A 19,814-nucleotide genomic window follows, 5' to 3' on the forward strand; every position below is an offset into this window, starting at 1 on the left:
GTGGTGCTGAGGATTGAACCCAGGGCCCCACACGTCCTAGGCAAGTGCTCTACCACTGAGCCACAACCCCAGCCCCTGCGTAGGGCTTTTTAACCCTATTTTTCCAATTGGTAATTAGGCCAGGTTTGAATGTATAAAATTATGAAACATTATTAGTAGAGATGAGGAAGAGTGGTACCATTAGGAGAGCGAGGGAAGCTGTTGAAGTTGTTGGGTGGAGCCCATTATCAGATGGAAGGAGGGAGGCTAAAGCGAGGAATGAGATCTTTAAGGAGAACACTAGAAATGGTTTGTGCTCTTTTTTGCGAGTGGTAGGAAAGGCCTCAACCACTCCAGAGAATGTGTCAACCAGGACTAGGAGATACTTGAAATGTTTTACAGTGGGGATGTGAAGTCAATTTGCCAATTACTGGCTGGTAAATGTCCTCTTGCCTGGTGAGTTGGAAAGGAGAGAGGGCGAATGTTAGAGAAAGGATAATATCTATCTATCTATATCTATCTATCTATATCTATCTATCTATCTATATATATATATATATATATCTTGCAGGAAGAGGAGAGGTCCTGGAGGAATTTGATATGGTCTGGGTGAGGGTTAGAGATTGTTTGAAAAAGTTCCTTAGAGAAGACAGGAGGTTAGGGTGAAGTAAGCGGTGTAGATGGGTGAGGATGTGATAGGTATCTTGGGTAGTGTCAGAGGTGTGTAGGTGTGTTTTGGGCAGTGTTTGGGAGTGTAGAAAGGAGAATGGTGTTGGATTCTTTGTTGGGGAGGAAAAATAGAGCCACCTGCATTTGGTCTGTCATGTTGTTGCCTGCTATAACAATGGAATTATCTGTCTGATGGGCTTTACAATATAGCAGGCCAATAGAAGAAGGGAGAAGGGTTATGGTCCCTTGTTTGTCTAGAAGTAGGCTCTCTGAAGGAATCCAGAGCCTTAATGGCAAGTAAAAGCTGGGCAGAAGAGCAAGAGGGGCAAAGGGAAGGCTTAGAGCAGAGAAAGGAGATAGCCCTCACATGAGTGCTGTCAAAAATTGTAAAGATCCCTAAAATACTGGGATCAAAGGTGCCATTAGGATTCGTTGTCCAAGTCATAGAAGGGCCATTGCTGAGTGGAAATTTGAATTAGCTGATGGGCTTTTAGATCTGGAGCCAAATGGAAGGGAACTAAGTGGGCAAGAAATGAGTCAGATGGGATTTTGGATTGGGAGGAGTTGGAGTGCTGGGGTGACTAGAGTCAGGCATTCCTGGCTCTAGACTAAACCAGAGTGAGAGAGGACAGCAGTGAAAGGGGTCATCACCACACGATTCACTGGCCCCAAGCTAAATGCCATCTCCAGAGAGTCCTGGTGCAGAGCCCAAACTTATCTCTAGACAGGAGAAGAATCTATTTTATGGCACAGATGAAAGAAAAGTGATGTAGGACTGATCACTCACACATGTGGGATAAGAAGCAGGTTTATTGTCAGAAGCCTGACAGGCTGCTCTGCAGAGAGAGAGAGAGAGACAGAGACAGAGAGAGAGAGAGAGAGAGAGAGAGAGAGAGAGAGAGAGAGAGAGAGAGAGAGAGAAAGTGAGCTAGAGCACACAAGCGTGTGCCAGCGCAGCAGCAACTCCCCCTTGAATGTTTCTTTTTGTAGATTAGACTAGTGGCCACGCAATAGGGGTGAGTTTAGTCCTGGTGACTGGCATAGCAAGCATCACCTGATTTTGTGGAAGGCAAGTTTGTTTCTTGGGAACAGAGACAGGCAGTTCTCCTATCTCTCAAAGAGGGAACAGAGAGAGACCAGCACCTCTCCAGACCAGTAAGTCTCTGGATAGCTTCTATTTCTTAAGAATAAGAACAGTTTATTCATAAAGTAGGGGTGGGGAAAGGAAGATGACTGTAATTATGCCAACACAACCCAGGGCCTCACACATTCTAGGCAAGCACTCTACCACTGAGCTATAGCCCCAGCCCCCATTTCTCCTTTGCTAGCAAAGCAGTAGACCTTTTTCCTTTTTCTCAAAAACTGTGTCCTCATTATTAGATTGACATGGGGACAAGGACAGAGCTTCCGGCAACAGACCCACATATGAGCATGTGTTTGATTTCTTGCAGCACTTCGGTATTTCTAACACTACTTCGTTGTGCACTAATGAACTCAACTACAAAAAAAAAAAAAAAAGAATCATAATTATGGACCTTTCCTTACCAGGTTTCTGTGAAGATTAATATATGTAAAGAGCTTAGAAGGTAAGTTCGGGATCTTGGGGCATGGTCCTTGTCTCTAAAGGAGTGCACTGTCTACAGTTGCCTTGTCCACTTGTTGGTCCTGGCAAGCAGAGCCATTTGAGACTTCTGGTACCAAGTAACCTGTAGCTCCAGGCAATCTTTCTTTTTTTCTTAGTAATGGGTATTGAACCCAGGTCCTTCTGCATGCCAGGCAAGAAGCACTCTACTACTGAGCTATATCCCCAGCCCACTTCCAAGAACAGATTCTTTTTTTTAATATTTATTTATTAGTTTTAGGTGGACACAATATCTTTATGGTGCTGAGAATCGAACCCAGTTGCCTCACGCATGCTAGGCGAGCGCACTACCACTTGAGCCACATCCCCAGCCCTCCCAGCTACCCTTTCCCTAACCGTATGTGTCAGTTTAACTGTGCGAACCCAAATAATTACTTTTCTCTGGGTCTCACTTTATGCATTCGTAAAGAAAAGGAATTAGGCCAAGACTGAGTTCCAAAACCCTAACAACGACCTTGCTCTGGTCAAGTCGCCCATTTCAAACTGGTCTTGGGCAAACTACTTAACAGTTCTGCACTGTTTCCTCCCTGTAAACCGTGGATGACATTACTAAACCCCTCCTAGGGCTGTGGCCAGGGTTTAATAAAACAATACAAGTCCCAGGAGTCAGCACATCGCCAAGCACACTGAGAGTACTCCGAAGAAAACGCAGCCTCTTCACCAGCCAAAAGATTGCCTCCGGTCTTTTTACGTCATTTTGCGCACGAACGCCAGCGCCGCTACCGTCCTCTGTGGCTGTAGGATACCGATTTCCGGTTCCGCCGGATCCGAGGCGGGGCTTAGTATAATGGCGGCGCCCGCGAGACTGACGGGAGAGGGTATTGGGGAGAATGCAGCAGAAGAGGAGCCACGGGTTCTGGAACCCGGGGCCGCTCCGTTCGGAAATTTTCCTCATTATTCCCGCTTTCACCCTCCAGAGCAACGGCTTCGCCTCCTGCCCCCGGAGCTGCTTCGAAGGCTCTTCCCTCCCGAGCGTTCCGAGGCAAGGCCGATCCTGGGGCTCGACGTGGGGTGTAACTCCGGGGTGAGTGACGGGCAAGGGATCTGAGCTCCGGGATTCTAGTGGTTGGCTATCTGCTTGTCCAGTGTGGTTCTGGATAGGGCGTGGCATCACACCACCAAAACAGGCTTTAAACGTAATGTTGACCGACCTCCTGCAGTTCTTACCTCCCATTACCATCTCTCAAGAAGCTTAAGGAGTCCTTCCCAACTCCATGCCAAGTTCCCGCTCTCTTTCCCAGACCCCGGTGGGGAGGGCCACCGTTCTGAACTCACTGCATTTGCCTCCTCTCTGCTTGGCTGGCGACCTGACTGGGGAGAGGCGGCTTCCGGGGATTTGTGTTTGAGTGTGTGCAGTTGGATTGGGCAACTGGGAGAGATGGGCCAGTAGTGACAGAATCGTGCCTGAAACTAAGACTTGTAGGGTGTTACGCATGCACAGTGCAGGACAGACCCTGGAGCCAGATGGAGGTCTTGCCACTCTTCTTACTACAGAGTATTCTTAGACATAAAATAATTATAGTCCAACCACACGCAAAATAAGGAAATGCCTCTCACCTATTTGTAGCCAATAGGATAGCCTAGAGGAGCAGGCTATCTCACCCCATGATTGCAAATGCTTCAAAAGTTGGTTCCCCTACTCATCACACCAGAATAGGGGCTGGAAGAGGTGCAGACAATTTTATTGTCTGAGACCTTTGGAAGAAGACTTTAGAAGATGATTTAAGACCATGAGGTACACAAGAGGGGGAGAACATTTGGATACAGTCCCAAAGACTGGAATGAGCAGATGTGTGGGTGTCCCTGCAAACATTTCTCTACCGTGATGATATAGGAAATCTGGGAAAAGCAATGGAAAAGAGACATTGGGCTATGGCTTGGAATTTCATATAAGGAATTAAGAAAACACCAGAGATTTTAAAGTTGAGTAGTATATCTTACACACATCAGAAGCAAGGACATAGTTGAAATTAACTAAAGGAATGGATGGTCCTAAATGTGACCACGCATTTTCTTTTTCTTTTTCTTTTTTTTTTTTTTAGTGTTGATGTACCTTTATTTTATTCATTTATTTATATGTGATGCTAAGAATCGAACCCAGAGCCTCACAGATATGAGGGAAGCACTCTATCACTGAGCCATGATCCCAGCCCATGACTGTGCATTTTAAAGAGCTTTCTATTTTGCACTTTTAAAAATATATTTGGGGCTGGGGTTGTGCTCAGCCGTAGAGCACTCGCCTAGCATGTGCGAGGCCCTGGGTTCGATCCTCAATACCACATAAAAATAAATAAAATAAAGGTGTTGTGTCCTACTGCAACTAAAAAATAAAATATTTTAAAAAAATGTTTATATTTGATTTTTAAAAAATCAAAATACAAAGGCTACAGATGGCTTTTCTATGGGTTCTGCATCTGTGGATACAATCAACCATGGATTGAAAATACATTTTTTTAAAAAAAATTTTGTCTGTACTGAACATGAACAGATCTTTTTTTTTTTTTATTCTTATTATTTCCTAAACAATACAGTCACAACTATTTAATATAATAACGTGAGCATCCTTGGATTTCAGTATCCTCTGGGGTCCTCAAACCAGTTCACCATGGATAACAAGGGATGACTTCATAGTAAAAAGTAAGTCTTTACTGTCAACCCTAAATCCTCCTTTCCCCCCACACAGTGGCACCAATGAGTGTAATTGCTTGGGTATCCATTGTGTGTATACCCAAACATTTACAAATGTATAAATAAATATATAAATATCCCCCATCATTTAATTTTAATAATAGAAGCACACTATTTTATACCTTGCTTTTCATTTAATAACCTGGAAACATTCAGTCTTTTTTTTTGCCTGGTACTGGGGATCCAGCCCGTCACTGATGTGATTAAGTGACTAGTTAAATGGGACTACACCCAATATCAGACAAAATGAGAAAGTATGGAAGAAGTAAACAGAGAATGGGGAGAAAATAAGCACTGTGGTTTGGGGTCTTGATACTAATTTTTGAACACTGGCATGATTTGACAGCTTATTAAAAATATATAATCTCAGGGCTGGGAATGTGGCTCAGTGGTAGAGCAACTTACCTGGCATGTGTGAAGCCCTGGGTTCGATTCCCAGCATCGCAAAAAATAAATATATACAAACAAATCTCAGCCCTCACCCCAGATCTTCTAAGTCAGCATGTATATTTTATATATTAGTGATTTATATGTCCATTAAAGTTTGAGAGAACAAGTCAGGCAGGGTAGCACACACCTGTAATCCCAGCTATTCAGGAGGCTGAGGCAGGATAATAGCAAGTTGGAGGCCAGCCATCTCAAAGTGAAAAATAAATGGGGCAGGGAATTTACCTCGTGGTAGAATGCCCCTTGTTCAATTCCCAGTATTGGGAAGAAAAAGAAGCTTTAAGAATCGTGATACATTAGGAAGGAACCTAATGTAAAAAATTATATAGAAAAACACAAATTAGAGTTGATTATAATGATTATAGAAATCAAAGTTAGCAAAAGGAGAGAGTGACTTCTTTAAGAGTCAAAAAGTTCCTAAGGTAGTGAAAATCATAAATAGTTGGATTTGGCTAGAAGTAGATCTTTAGTGTATTTTGGGAATGATGGCTGCAGAAGCAGAATAAGTCTCAGAAGGAGTTGATGAAGTATAAAACAGTATGTAAACTAAAAGATGTAGAATGAAGGCTAAATGAGGATTTTTGGAATCCAGACCTTTTCCAACCACAGGTTTCTATTCTGAGAAACAGGTTTTAATAAGATGGTGCTTGCTCTATTCCTTACCTTCCTGGTAAGGAACACTGGTTACACTCCTGGACCCCTTTCCTTTTCACTTGGGTCTGAGATACCCCAAAAAAGATGAGTTTAGGGCTGGGGTTCTGGCTCAGTGGTAGAGCCCTTGCCTAGCATGTGTGAAGCACTGGGTTCAATTCTCAGCACCACATATAAAATAAACAAAAAATAAAGGACCATAAACAATATATATATATTTAAAGATGTGTTTACCAGCATATTATTTATTGCTCTAGGCTCCTTTGCAGTATCATTGAACTATCACTTTGAACCACACAACCCAACCAGCAGTTATCAAGAAAATATAGGGATAGTGCATTTACAGTCTATGACCCCTGGAGGGTGCTGAGAGTCTGCTCAAGAAAAACTACAACCTCTGTAGGTTATAATTAGGAGGCTCACATCCTATAAAGCCAGAAGTAAGTATGGCAGTCTTAGAGGATGAGAGATTTGTCTTCCATTCAATGTTGAATACTGCAATGACTCTTTTGGATTCCTCTAGGATCTGAGTGTGGCTCTATACAAACACTTCCTTTCCTTACATGATGGGGAGAACTGCTCAGATGCCTCCAGAGAACTCCGTCTCCTATGCTGTGACATAGATCCAGTCCTGGTGGAGCGAGCTAAAAAAGAATGTCCTTTTCCTGATGGCTTGAATTTTATCACCCTGGACTTCATGAATCAAAGGACCCGGAAGGTTCTCTTGAGCTCCTTCTTAAGTCAATTTGGACGTTCAGTTTTTGACATTGGCTTCTGTATGTCAATAACCATGTGGATTCATCTTAACCATGGGGACCATGGCCTGTGGGAGTTCCTGGCCCATCTTTCCTCCCTCTGCCGCTACCTCCTTGTGGAGCCACAGCCTTGGAAGTGTTACCGAGCAGCTGCAAGGCGTCTCCGAAAGCTGGGACTCCATGATTTTGATCACTTCCATTCCCTTGCCATCCGAGGTGATATGGCCAATCAGATTGTGCAGATCTTGACCCAGGACCATGGCATGGAATTAGTATGCTGCTTTGGCAACACTAGTTGGGACCGAAGCCTTCTACTCTTCAGGGCATCTGATCCCTGAATCACTGATAGAAGAGAAAGAAAGGAACAGATTAAGATTCTGGAGGCAGTAAGATGGGAAGGCAGTAAAAGGTACTGAAAAGGCTTTTAACTGAGAATTATGCTCACTGTCCTGGAACAGTGAGGCAGCCTGAAAACCTAGCAGAAGCTTTTGGCAAAATGTCCAAAGCATGCAACTGAAAGAATGTCTGTTCCCCATTATTTGGGACAATCCCTGAGGAGAATGAATCCAAAGATCAGTGAGCAAGGGTATCTAAATGAAGAATATGATCCTTAGTTGTAGGATGTGGAATAGACTATTCCTAGGTTTCTGTTTGTGGTACTGGTGATCAAAACCAGGGCCTGTGCATGGTAGACAAATGCTCTAGCACTGATCCACATCCCCAACTCTTAAAGGTCATTAAAAATTAGACCAGGCTTAGCCGGGTGCGGTGGCACATGCCTGTAATCCCAGTGGCTCAGGAGTCTGAGGCAGGAGGATCACGAGTTCAAAGCCAGCCTCAGCAAAAAGCCAGGAGCTAAACAACTCAATGAGACCCTGTCTCTAAATAAAATACAAAATAGGGATGGGGATGTGGCTCAGTGGTTGAATGCCCCTGAGTTCAATCCCCGGTACCCCATCAAAAAAAAAAGCTATCATGATTGCTGGAATAAGCCTGCAATCTCAATGACACAGGAAACAGAGGAGGATTGTCTCAAAAAAATAATAAGGACTGGGAATGTCTCTCAGTAGTAAAGCAGTCCTGATTTCAATCCCAGGTACCAAAAAAAAAAAAAAAAAAAATTTTTTTTTTTTTTAGGTGTTTTTAATTAGGCCTTCCTTTGGGCAAAACCTCACAATGCAATCTGTAATGAAGAGCCACTGACCGGACTAAAGGAAGTGGTCAGTAGGGAATGTATTTTATCTTTCTTTGGCAGTTCAAGTCTCTAACATGCCCAGGCTTGGCACAGCAATTATAGATACTAGGAAAGATACATTAACTAGAATTTCAAGATGCTTAACAGATTTAAATTATGAACCCAGAGATACTGGTTCAGGTCTGGAATAGGACTTAGACGTTCTATTTTGTTGTATTCTTTTATTGTGGTAAACTACATATACATATAACAAAATTTACTGTGCTGACCAATTTTTAAGTGTATAATTAATGTGACATTCAGCATATTCACAGTGTAGATTCTAGTTGTTTTTGTTTTGTTTTGCTATTTGGAGTACTGGGGATTGAACTTGGATATGCTCTACAACTGAGCAACATTCCCAGTCTTTATTTTTATTTTGAGACATGGTCTCTAAGTTGCTGAGGCTGGTGTTGAACTTACAATCATCCTGCCTAGCCCAAGTTACTAAGATTACAGGTATATGCCACTGCACCCTGAAGGATTCTGTTTTTAACAGGCTCCTTGGGTGATTTTTTTTTATTTTTATTTATTTATTTTTATGTGGTGCTGAGGATCAAACCCAGTGCCTCACACATGATAGCAAGTGCTCTGCAACTGAGCTACAGCCCCAGCCCCCTCAGATGATTATGATACAAGCAGTGGACAACACTGAATATAGGGTTTTTTAGTGTTCCATCCAGACTTCTACATATTTTTCCATAGGTGATTTCTTCTACTCTCATGCTTTTAACAACTACCAACATTAACGATCCCTGAATATACTGGTAGTCCTACCCCTCAGTTTCAGACTAATATTTTTCCTGTCTTAAAATCATGATCCCCCTAAATAAATCCTTAAGACATCTTAAAATTCAACATATCCCAAAAGCAAACTCATTATCTACCCTCTCTCCAAACCTAATCCTATCACAATTTGTGGCATCCACTGCTCAAATCAGAAACCTCAGTTGACTCTTGGCTCATTTATATCCCCATGCTGAAATAATCATGATGTCCATCCTATTCTTTTTTGTTTTGGTACTGATGATTGAAACTCGGGCACTCTACCACTGAACTACATCCACAGTCCTTTTTATTTTTTATTTTGAGATAGGGCTGGCTGAGGCTGTCATCAAACTTTCAATCCTCCTGCCTCAGCCTGGGAAGTAGCTGGGAAATCCAGTCAATTCTACAAATAACAAGTAAATTTCATTCATTCCATCCATGTGGATGATGCCTACCAGGGGTTTCTATGTTAAGTCACCTACCTTCTAGTCCATTCTCTGCTTTGCAACCATAGTTTACTCATCTGTACAACTGAAATAACACCTAGCCAGCACAGTGGTACATGCCTGTAATCCAGCAGCTTGGGAGGCTGAGGCAGAAAATTACAGATTCAAAGCCAGTCTTGGCAACTTCGTGAGACCCTGTCTCAAAATATAAAAAAGGTCTGGGACTCAGTGGTTAGGCACACCTGGGTTCAATCCCTGATACCAAAACAACAATAAAAAAATAAAATAAATAAACAACCCTTTTCCTGTGCCTAAGTAAGCTAAACAATGTGAAGGTATTTTGTAGGATACAGCATTAAGCAAAAAAATATAGTGCTATTGCCTTCTCATGACACTGTAAGCATGGTGCAGACTACAATTATACCTGGTGGATCAAAGGCTTATGTGAAAAAAATCATCATAGAAAACTCACATCTTACTATGTCTAATAATTAGTTTTTCAGGATGCAGTAATAAGGAGTTCAGCTTTAGCACTACAGAGCTGCTTTTTTTCTTCCTTTTTTTGGGGGTGGGGGGCAGACGAGAGATTGAACCCAGGGTCACTTAACCCTTGAGCCACATACCAGGCCTTTGTTTTTATTTTTTAATTTTATTTTGATACAGGGTCTTGCTAAGTTGCTTTGGGCCTAAATTGCTGAGGGTATTGAACTTGGGATCATCCTGCCTCCTCAGCCTCCCAACTCACTGGGATTACAGGTGTGCATCACCTCACCCAGCACTACTATAGAGCATTTCAAATGAAGCAGTGTTGGGAGGAAGGGATATGGAGCTAATATCATATATATATATATATATATATATATATGAAATAATAAGACCAGTTTTTATAGGGCTGAGTTTACCTATTCTTTATAGATCTTAATTTAAGAATACTTGGAAACCTTGCAATTCTGCAAGGTGGCTCTCTCCTATCACCCTTCACCAAGGCAGTGCAAAGAAATGTATATGGGGCAGAGATAGGCTAAATAACAGACCCCTAAGATATCCAATACCATTTCTTGGAAACTACAAATGTTATCCACACTGTGTGCAGTGTAGTCATAGTGATTCAGGAAGCTGATATAGGAGGATTTAAGTTCCAGGCCAGCCTCAGCAACTTTAACATGTCTCAAACATAAATAAGTAAAAAGGATTGGGGATGTGGCTCAGTGGTAAAGTGCCCCTGGTTTTGATTCCCGGTACCAATAAAAACAAACCAAAAAGTTGAGGTTAACTGAGATAGCAAAAGGGACTTTGCAGATGTGATTAGACCACAGTAGAAGATGTGATGACAGAAACAAGAGGTTGGAGTGATGAAAGGAAGGCCTGCCTGTAAACCAAAGAATGCAGGCAGTTTCCAGAAGTTAGACAAGGCAAAGAAATAAATTCTTCCCTGGAGCCTCCAAAAGGAATGCGAAAATTTTGATTTTTAGATTTTTGGCTTTCCAGACTATAAGAATAAATTCATTGTTTTAAACCACTAAGTTTGTGATGATCTGTTGTAGCAGTAAAAAGTAACACAGGGGTTCCAACTAAATGAGATTAGCTTACAAGGCCAAGTGGCAACTGTTCCAAACAGCTTGATAGCCCCAGTGACTAAATGGATATGCAAAGAATATGTCTACATTGTTAACAGAACATTTCAGACCACAGAAAGCTTTGAGAAATGTTTCAGTATCTGAACCTGACTTGTTTCCTAGTAACATTTTTTAAAAAAATATTTATGGACACAATACAATGCCTTTATTTTTATGTGGTGCTGAGAATGGAACCCGGGTCCCGCCTGTGCTAGGGGAGCACTCTACCGCTGAGCCACAATCCCAGCCCCTCCTAGTAACATTTTATTGGCCAAGCAGTTACCTGACCTATTGAGAGGGACCATTGTATTTCAAGTCTGTGGCAGTTAGTGTAAAAGAAAATATGTAATTAGCACTCATAAAGATGAGGCCCTGGTACCAAGAAGATAATGATTGCATAATGGTCTGACAGACCTTGAGGTCAGAATATCTTTGGCCCCAGAAAAGATCATCTTATCTTCAAATCACCTTAATTTAGGAGTCAGCACCAAGAATAATGAGCCACTGTAATCCCAGTGGCTTGAGAGGCTGAGGCAGGAGGATCATGAATTCAAAGCCAGCCTCAGCAAAAGCAAGGCACTAAGCAACTCAGTGAGACCCCTCTAAATAAAATACAAAATAGGGCTGGGGATGAGGCTCAGGTGATCTAGTGCCCCTGAGTTCAATCCCTGGGACCAAAAAAAAAAAAAAAAAGAAGAAGAAGAATGAGCTGTGTGTGTGTTAATGTTACTGGGGATTAAACCCAGTGATGTTGTACCACCAAGCTACATCCATAGTCCTTTATATCTTTATTAGAGACAGAGTCTCACTAAATTACCCAGGCTAGCCTCAAATTTCTGATCCTCCTGCCTTAGCCTCCTGAGTTGCTGGGATTAAAGGCGCGTACCACCTCTCTGGACCATTCTGAAATAGAGAATATACTTTAGCCTTTTATTTACACTAAATAGAGATATACTTTAAACTTTTACCACAGGCTACATCCCCAGTCCATTTTATTTTGAGACAGGTTCTCGCTAAGTTGTTGAGGCTGGCCTTAGCTGGCCTTGCCTGCCTCCCAAGTTGCTAGGATTACAGGCATGTACCACCACATCTAGCTCATACTTTTAACATTTAAAAAAATATATTTTATAGAATCTGATCATCTCCAAAATGTTATAATTTTGCCATACAGTCTCTATAAAAATGAGATACTTTTACATACTAAGTCTTCAAAGCCTGGTATGCATTTTATACTTCCATTTCATCTCAACTTGGACCAACCCCATCTTCAGTTTCACATACACTGTCATGGCAAATCAAGAAGTACTGTTTAGGGCTGGGGCTGTAGCTCACCGGTAGAGTGCTTGCCTAGCACGCATGAGGCACTGAGTTCAATCCTCAGCCCCACATAAAAATGAATAAATAAAATAAAGGTAGGTGCTGGGGCTGGGGCTCACCGGTAGAGTGCTTGCCTAGCACGTGCAAGGCCCTGGGTTTGATCTTCAGCACCACATAAAAATAAGTAAAGGTATTGTGTCCAACTACAACTGAAAAAAAACAGATATTAAAAATAAATAAATAAAGGTATTGTGTCCATCTACAACTTAAAAGAAAAAAGAAGTACTATTTAATTCTTTCCATATATTCAGCATGTTTTTAGCTGCTCTAAGGGTAAGGAGGGAATTAGATAAAACAACCCTAAATATCTGAAGGTTAGATTCCATTCACTCAGAAAGAAGGTTTAAAATTGAGAAAAGGAGGGCCAGGGTTGTGGTTCAGTGGTGGAGCGCTTGCCTAGCTTGCATTAGCACTGGGTTCAATCCCTGGCACCACACAAAAATAAACAAAATGAAGGTGTTGTGTTCATCTACAACTAAAAAAAAAAAAAAAAAAAAAAACTAAAAATTGAATAAAGGAGAGGCTCATAGAAGGTAATATTTGATCATATGAGCTTTAGAAATGGAAAAGTCTGTGGGCATGGAAAACTTTCTAGCAGATGTGGAACTTGAGCTGTCTCTAAAAGGAATATAGCTTCTAGAATGATGGACAAGAGGGGGAAAAAAGCATTTCCTGTGAGCCTGGAGAAAAAGATCTTTTGGAAAGAGCACATAGGCATGGGTATTTGCACATTCAGAATAGAAAGGATTGGCTGGTGCAGAAAGGATGTAATTCTTTTATCCAGTAAGAGTGATCTTTGCTGCTTAACTAGGTTCTAGATGGAATATTTATTTATACATAAAGAAAAAACCATAAACATACCAGGAAATAAAATCAGTTTTAAAAATTGGAGTACTTAAAAAAAAAAAAGCTGTAAAGGAAAATATCAATAAATTTGACTAAGTCAAAAAAGAAAATACAATAAAGTTGCATAACAAACTACCATTAGGAAAACTATCTGCAATGTATGTGAAAAAGGGCTAATTTCATTATAATACAAGTAATTCATAAATTTATCAGAAAAAAGATTCACAGAAAACAATGGCAGATAAGTACCTGAAAACTTGTTTAATCTTGTCAGTTTATATTCAAATGAAAACAAAAGAATGTTTCATGGGCTGGGGATGAGGCTCAAGTGGTAACACGCTCGCCTGGCATGTGCAGGGCGCTGGGTTCGATCCTCAGCACTACATAAAATAAAATAAAGATGTTGTGTCCACCAAAAACTGAAAAATAAATATTAAAAAAAAGATTCTCTCTCTCTCTCTCTTAAAAAAAAAGAATGTTTCATTACTTAAGATTAATATAATATCACAAACTTAAACCAGTAATGGTGAGTTTGTGATATTATATTTTACACTGTTTGTGGAAATGTAAATTAGCATGACCATTTCGGAAGGCAATTTGTCAGTATTTACCAAAATGTACAGGGCTGGGGTTGTAGCTTAGTGGTAGAGCGCTTGCCTAATGTGTGAGGCACTGGGTTTGATTCTCAGCACCACATAAAAATACATAAAGGTATTGTGTCCATCTACAACTAAAAAAAAAAAAAATTGTTTTTTAAAAGTACATATACTCCATACACCCAGGAATTCCACTGTTAGGAATTTATCCTGCCAATATGTTCATATATATAATTATGCAAGAATATGTATGCAATGTTAATTCATTACATTTAGTTGATAAACATAAACAGCTGAGGGGCTGAGGTTGTGGCTCAAAGGTACAGTGCTTGTCTAGTGCGTGTGAGGCCCTGGGTTCGATCCTCAGCACCACATAAAAATAAATAAAGTAAAGATACTGTGTCCTGCTACAACTAAAAAATAAGTATTTAAAAAAAAAAAAAAAAAAAAGCAAACAGCTGAAAACAAAGTAAATGCCCATGAGCAGGAAACAAACAATGTGGGACAGCTGTAAATGGATTATTATGTAATTGTTTAAAAGAAGAAAATAGAATTATATATGCTAATATAGAAAGGTCTCCAAGATAATTTAAGTGTAAGGATGCAAACTAATGTGAATGATAAGATCTTGCTTCGTACCTTTTGAAAAGAATTCACACATAGAAGATAATTATATGACAAAAAGAAAATAGTATAAGTATCTTCGGTCATATAGAAGAATCAACCAACATGGCTCATAGCTGGCGCTGGGAAATGCAGCAAATAATTGCTCCTATGTTGATTTTTTTTAATCCGTATGCACTTATTACTTATAAAAAAAACTAATTTCACAACAGACTGGGGTTGTGGCTTAGTGGTAGAACACTCGCCTAGCACATATGAGGCCCTGGGTTCAATCCTTAGCATCACCAAAAAATAAATAAAGTATTGTGTCCAACTACAGCTAAAAAAAAAATTTTTTTTTAAACTAATTTCACATATTTTTCAAAATTTAATTAAGCATGTCTTTCATTAAAAATATCTTTCTAAAATAATTGTGTGTATATGTGCATATGTTAGTGGACATTAAATCTAAGAGCAATATTATCCCCAGCACTTTTATTTTTTTATTTTCAGACAACAGTCACATTAAATTGCCCAGGCTGTACCCAAACTTACAGTCCTCTTGTCTCAGCCTCCCAAACCACTGAAGTTACAGGCATGTGCCTCCAAGCATGGCCTAAAACACTTCTCCCCTACTGCCCCACCTGTATCTCTGCCTAATTTTCCCTTCACAGCATAGCCAAAATTTTTGGAAGAGTTTTCAGCACTTCCTGTCTGTGTTCCTTACATGTTTCTTGTCGCTTCAAAATCTGTTTTTGCCACTCTCTAATGATGTGCAAAAGTCTATAGGAACATTCTCTGTCCTGATCAAACTGTCCTTGACCTCAACAACCCTGGAAACTATATTTGGTCTTTTTTTGGAAACTTCTTTCTTAGGCTCCAGTGACAGTATTCATCCATTTTTCTTTCTTCTCTGGAGATCCCTCTCTAATGGTGTTCTTTTTTTTTTTTAAGATTTTTTTAGTTGTAGAGGGACACAATACCTTTATTTATTTGTTTTTATTTTTATGTGGTGCCAGGGATGGAACCCAGTGCCTCACACATGCTAGGTAAGTGTTCTACCACTGAGCCACAACCCCAGCCCCTCTAATGGTGTTCTTTGGGGTTCTGTTCCAGCCCCTCTTCCTGCATGATCTCTTCCACTCCATGGCTTCAGTTACTTCCAATGTTTTGATGACTCACAAATACCTTTGGTCTAGATCCCTCTCTTGAGCTTCAAAATTATTTATCAAGCTGCTTACATCATTGTTTTCCAACCTTTTCCACATCATGGCACACATAGAAAATGATGGCATTTTCTATGCTGGATGATGCAGTCCAACACAATTAAGATTGCTTTGTCTCAGGGAGCTTGCACTGCCCTAAGAAGTGAGAGCAAAATGCAGCACATCTGTAAACTCTTTTTGAGGCATAATAGTTGGGAAGTTGATCTCTTGGATAGACATTTCTACTTGGATGTCCTCTAGGCATTTCAAAGTCAACATGTTTGGAAATAAGCATACCATTTCCAAAACCACCTCTTTCTCCAGCACTTTTGATTTCAGTGAGTAGCCCTACCATCTACAAATTATCCAAAGGTCTTAGCCTAGCTCTCCGCTTCCTTCCACTTCCAATCCCAAGGTCTGATGATTCTGCTATTATTTCTTTCTTCATCTTTAACCTCTGGTATTAGGAGTTGAACCCAGGTGCTTTGCCCCAGTCCTTATTTTATTTTGGGTTAGGGTCTTGCTAAATTGCTGAGGTTAGCCTTGAGATTGTGATCTTCCTGCCTCAGCCTTCACTCAGCCTATTTATTTCTTGAAGTCATCTATCCATCACCTCTATCACTTTCCTAGTCCAGACCACATCATTTCTCACATTTCTCCTCAGTTTCTATAAAACCTTTCTCTCTGGTATCCCTGGCTTCAATTTTGCTCCCTGTTCTCTACACTGTAACCACAGTGATCTCTCCAAAATGCAAATCTGATTATGCCATCCCACTGTTTAAGTCACTCTAAAGGTTCTGCATTGCTCTTAGGATGATTCATATTGCTTACCTTTCCAATCTCGCTGCATATCCTATCCACATTACTTACCTAATACAATATGCACAGTGGCTGGCATAAAGGCTTAATTGTTTGGGGGAGGTTTTTTCTTGGGGGGTACCGGGGATTGAACGCAGCGACACCCAAACACTGAGCCACATCCCCAGCCCTATTTTGTACTTTATTTAGAGACAGGTTCTCACTGAGTTGCTTAGCACCTTGCCATTGCTGAGGCTGGCTTTGAACTTGTGATACTCCTGTTTCAGCCTCTCAAGTCACTGGGAACACAGGTGTGCACCACTGTGCTTGGCTCAGTTGTTTTTTGAAGGATAAAAAATGAAAAGCATTCAAGGATCGAGGCAGATCCATCATATCTATACCAGGTAAGAGGTTTTAAAGCACATATTGACAATACTGTCAGAATCCAAGGAACATGACTGTTCCCTGTAGAATTAAGAAGTGCTAGCAACAATCTATTCCTTTGGCAAAAGAACCAAACATTAACTAGCTCCTTCCTTCCTCTTACTGAGCAAGAAATCCATCAAAATTGTGCCCATAAGTCAATCCAACTTGGTGAATAGCCAGTTTAAAATGTTTTGAGAAACAATTACTAACTTGACTGTCTTTTGATGCCATGATTTCTAAACTTGGGTCAGCTTATCAACCCGTGCAACCACTGTTACATTGCTATAATGTCATTTCTACTGAGGAGTAGAAATGCCCCAACACTAAAGGAATGACCATATAATACTGAAGTGGGAAATCCTATTCAAAGTACTGTCATGAGCAGTGAGGGGGTCATTTTAATAAGGAAGGGACAATATATGATTAGTGATATATAACATGGGTGGAGAACCAAATTTGGGACTCCTAATTTTTAATAATTTAAGTGAATAACAACACTGAGAATGAAAGTGTCTTAAGCCTCATCAAAAACAGAAAAGGAACACCACAGAGCAATGGTAGCTACATTTCTTTCTCCTGAAACTGAAGATGAAGGTTGTGAAGCATAGAAAATCTGCCAAAATCTAAATGCCTAATTTATCAAGTGTTAGTGTCTTTAAGGAGGGCAGGTACTTGCTCTGACAATACAGATTTTATCTGTTTACTCAACAAGGGCAAACATCTGAATGAAAAATAGGAAATCATCTAGATGTTCTACTTGCTTCCAAATATTCCGTTATTTGCAAACATTCAATGATAATTAGAAACGTGTGGCAGACTTTCATGGTTTTCCATCCCAAGGCTTAAACATGCAAATAGAGTTAGATGGAGATTTTAAGCCTTTTGAGGAAAGGGCCATGTTTAATTTTTCTTATAATCCCAGGACTAGCCAACTGATCCCTATTCAATAAGTTGGATGACTGAATAGGAATTGATCAATGTTGTAGTGTTCCAAAGATACCATTATCTATAAACAGCACTTTTGATTTCAGTGAGTAGCCCTACCATCTACAAATTATCCAAAAGTCTTAGCCTAGCTCTCCGCTTCCTTCCACTTCCAATCCCAAGGTCTGATGAAATAAGGTGAAAAATAAATGAAAACATGTTCATAGAAAGATGTGTACTAGAATTTCTACAGCAGTCTTATTCATAATAGTCTGGAAGCACCCAAATATCCATCAACCAGAGAATGGAAAATATGAGTTGTGATATATTCATACAATGGAATATTAGTAACTAAAAAGAATAGACTACGGGTACGTGCAGATGTTTTTCAAAAACATTACTAAGCTAAATAACTTACTACTCTAAGTTTCCACTTATGTGAAAGAGAACAGACAAACTATGGTAATGAAATTCAAAGTTGTCACGGAGGATGGTGGTAGGGTGATCAACTGTAAACACAAGAGAACTTTCTGAGATGGTTCAGTATCTTGTTTTGGGTGTTGATTACATAGGTTATATTATTGTTGAAATTTACTAAACAACATCTAAGATCTCTGCATTTTATTGCATGTTAAGATAAATCAATACAAAAAAATGTTAAGAAGCTGAGAGAATTTGTGAGGATAATCACCATGACCTCCATCCGTAACTGTCCTCAGATACTCTCTTCATCAAGTTAGTCCTATGCTCCAGAATCCAAAAATGACTTCTTTATCAACTTCATTCTTAATCTCCATGGAAAATCTGGGGAATTAACTTCTCCCTTTTCCCACCAAGGTAATCTGCTCACGGTCTCATCCAGATAATATGCTCTTTCCTATCAGAGTCTCCTCCTGTCATTACCCTGCCTAGATCCCACTCAAGTTCCCTCTGTCCTTCAAATTCCATTTTAAATAAGAAGTCTCTTTCAGAAAGGAGCTCTTAATTAATCCTAGCCAATTTGGGAACTCTATGTTCCCTCAGTTATTATGTTCCTTTATTGGACTAATATGATACTTTAAAGTCACATATATTTGCAACAAAAGCAATAAGCAAACAATGTCTAGTAATACCTTTCTATTTCCCTGCAGAACGCAATTTAGAATCTGAATATCCTGGCTAGTGCCCAGATGTGGGCTTGTGAGGATTATAAACTATCCAGACAATGATGTTTAATCAAGGACCAATAAGAACAGCAATGAAGGGAGCTCTAAGCCTCTATATTGGCCTGGTGTACTGTTTGACCTATTTCCTCTTTAAGCAGGTGGTTCAAACTGGTGCCCCTGCCCGTCCCCAATATAGTAAGTGACCCCAAACAAGGATGTATTCTTTTTGTGCACTTTGCCTGCTCTTAAGCTAGTAAGGAAACGGACAGGGCTGGGGATGTGGCTCAAGCGGTAGCACGCTGGCCTGGCATGCGTGCGGCCCGGGTTCCATCCTCAGCACCACATACAAACAAAGATGTTGTGTCCGCCGAAAACTAAAATAAATAAATAAATATTTTTTTAAAAAAGGAAACGGACAGCGCTGTTCACCCACAAGCAGAGCCATTTCCTAAGTGCCCAGTTTTCCAGACCACTGGGAAGATCCGATCCTCGAGGACGAAGAGAGAGGCACTTCGCACTTAAGGCCAAGGAAGAACTCAAGACTCTTCCCCTGAATTTACACCCAACACGTATGTAGGAAGGCAAAATTGCAAACACCAACGTTCACAACCACATACACACGTGCACGCCCAGCCCCACGAAAACCGACGCGCAAGCCCGTGGGCTCGCGCATACCTACTTAAGTTTTCTCTCTGCAGACGGCCCCATTCTACCCTGCTCGGCACAGCCCGGGGTTCCCGATGGCGACGCTGGGGAGGTGTGTAACAGGCCAAGGAAGGCCTGACGAGAGTGTTTCTCCATAGGGGGAGGGGAGGCCCTCCCCACCCGGGCGGAAGCGGCGCGCGCCGGCCGGGCAGACTTAGCTCTTGTCCTGGGAACATCTGGAGGAGGTGGGAGGGGTGCACATCCATGATGAACGCGGATTGGCTGCGCAGGACGAGGGAGGCGGAGTCTAGGCAAGGGGCGGGGTTCGCTGGCCCCTTTAAAGCCTTGACATCA

The 19,814-nt window shown here is 40.8% G+C and overlaps 1 protein-coding gene and 1 long non-coding RNA gene across 2 annotated transcripts; one reads left to right on the plus strand and one right to left on the minus strand.

The window, feature by feature from the left end:
• Positions 1 to 3,056: 3,056 nt before the first annotated feature.
• Positions 3,057 to 10,802, plus strand: Bcdin3d (BCDIN3 domain containing RNA methyltransferase). Its single transcript, XM_027949748.2, is given in 3 exon segments — positions 3,057 to 3,314; positions 6,600 to 7,153; positions 7,155 to 10,802. Coding segments are annotated over 3 exon segments (858 nt in total). The 5' UTR covers positions 3,057 to 3,077; the 3' UTR covers positions 7,222 to 10,802.
• Positions 6,290 to 19,686, minus strand: LOC114103904 (uncharacterized). The gene is made up of 2 exons (XR_003584745.2): positions 19,495 to 19,686; positions 6,290 to 7,173 (listed from the first exon to the last, which is right to left on the minus strand). It is a non-coding gene; the product is annotated as an uncharacterized lncRNA (long non-coding RNA).
• Positions 19,687 to 19,814: the final 128 nt, after the last annotated feature.

Source organism: Marmota flaviventris, chromosome 3, assembly GCF_047511675.1.
Source record: "Marmota flaviventris isolate mMarFla1 chromosome 3, mMarFla1.hap1, whole genome shotgun sequence".
Lineage (NCBI taxonomy): Eukaryota > Metazoa > Chordata > Mammalia > Rodentia > Sciuridae > Marmota > Marmota flaviventris.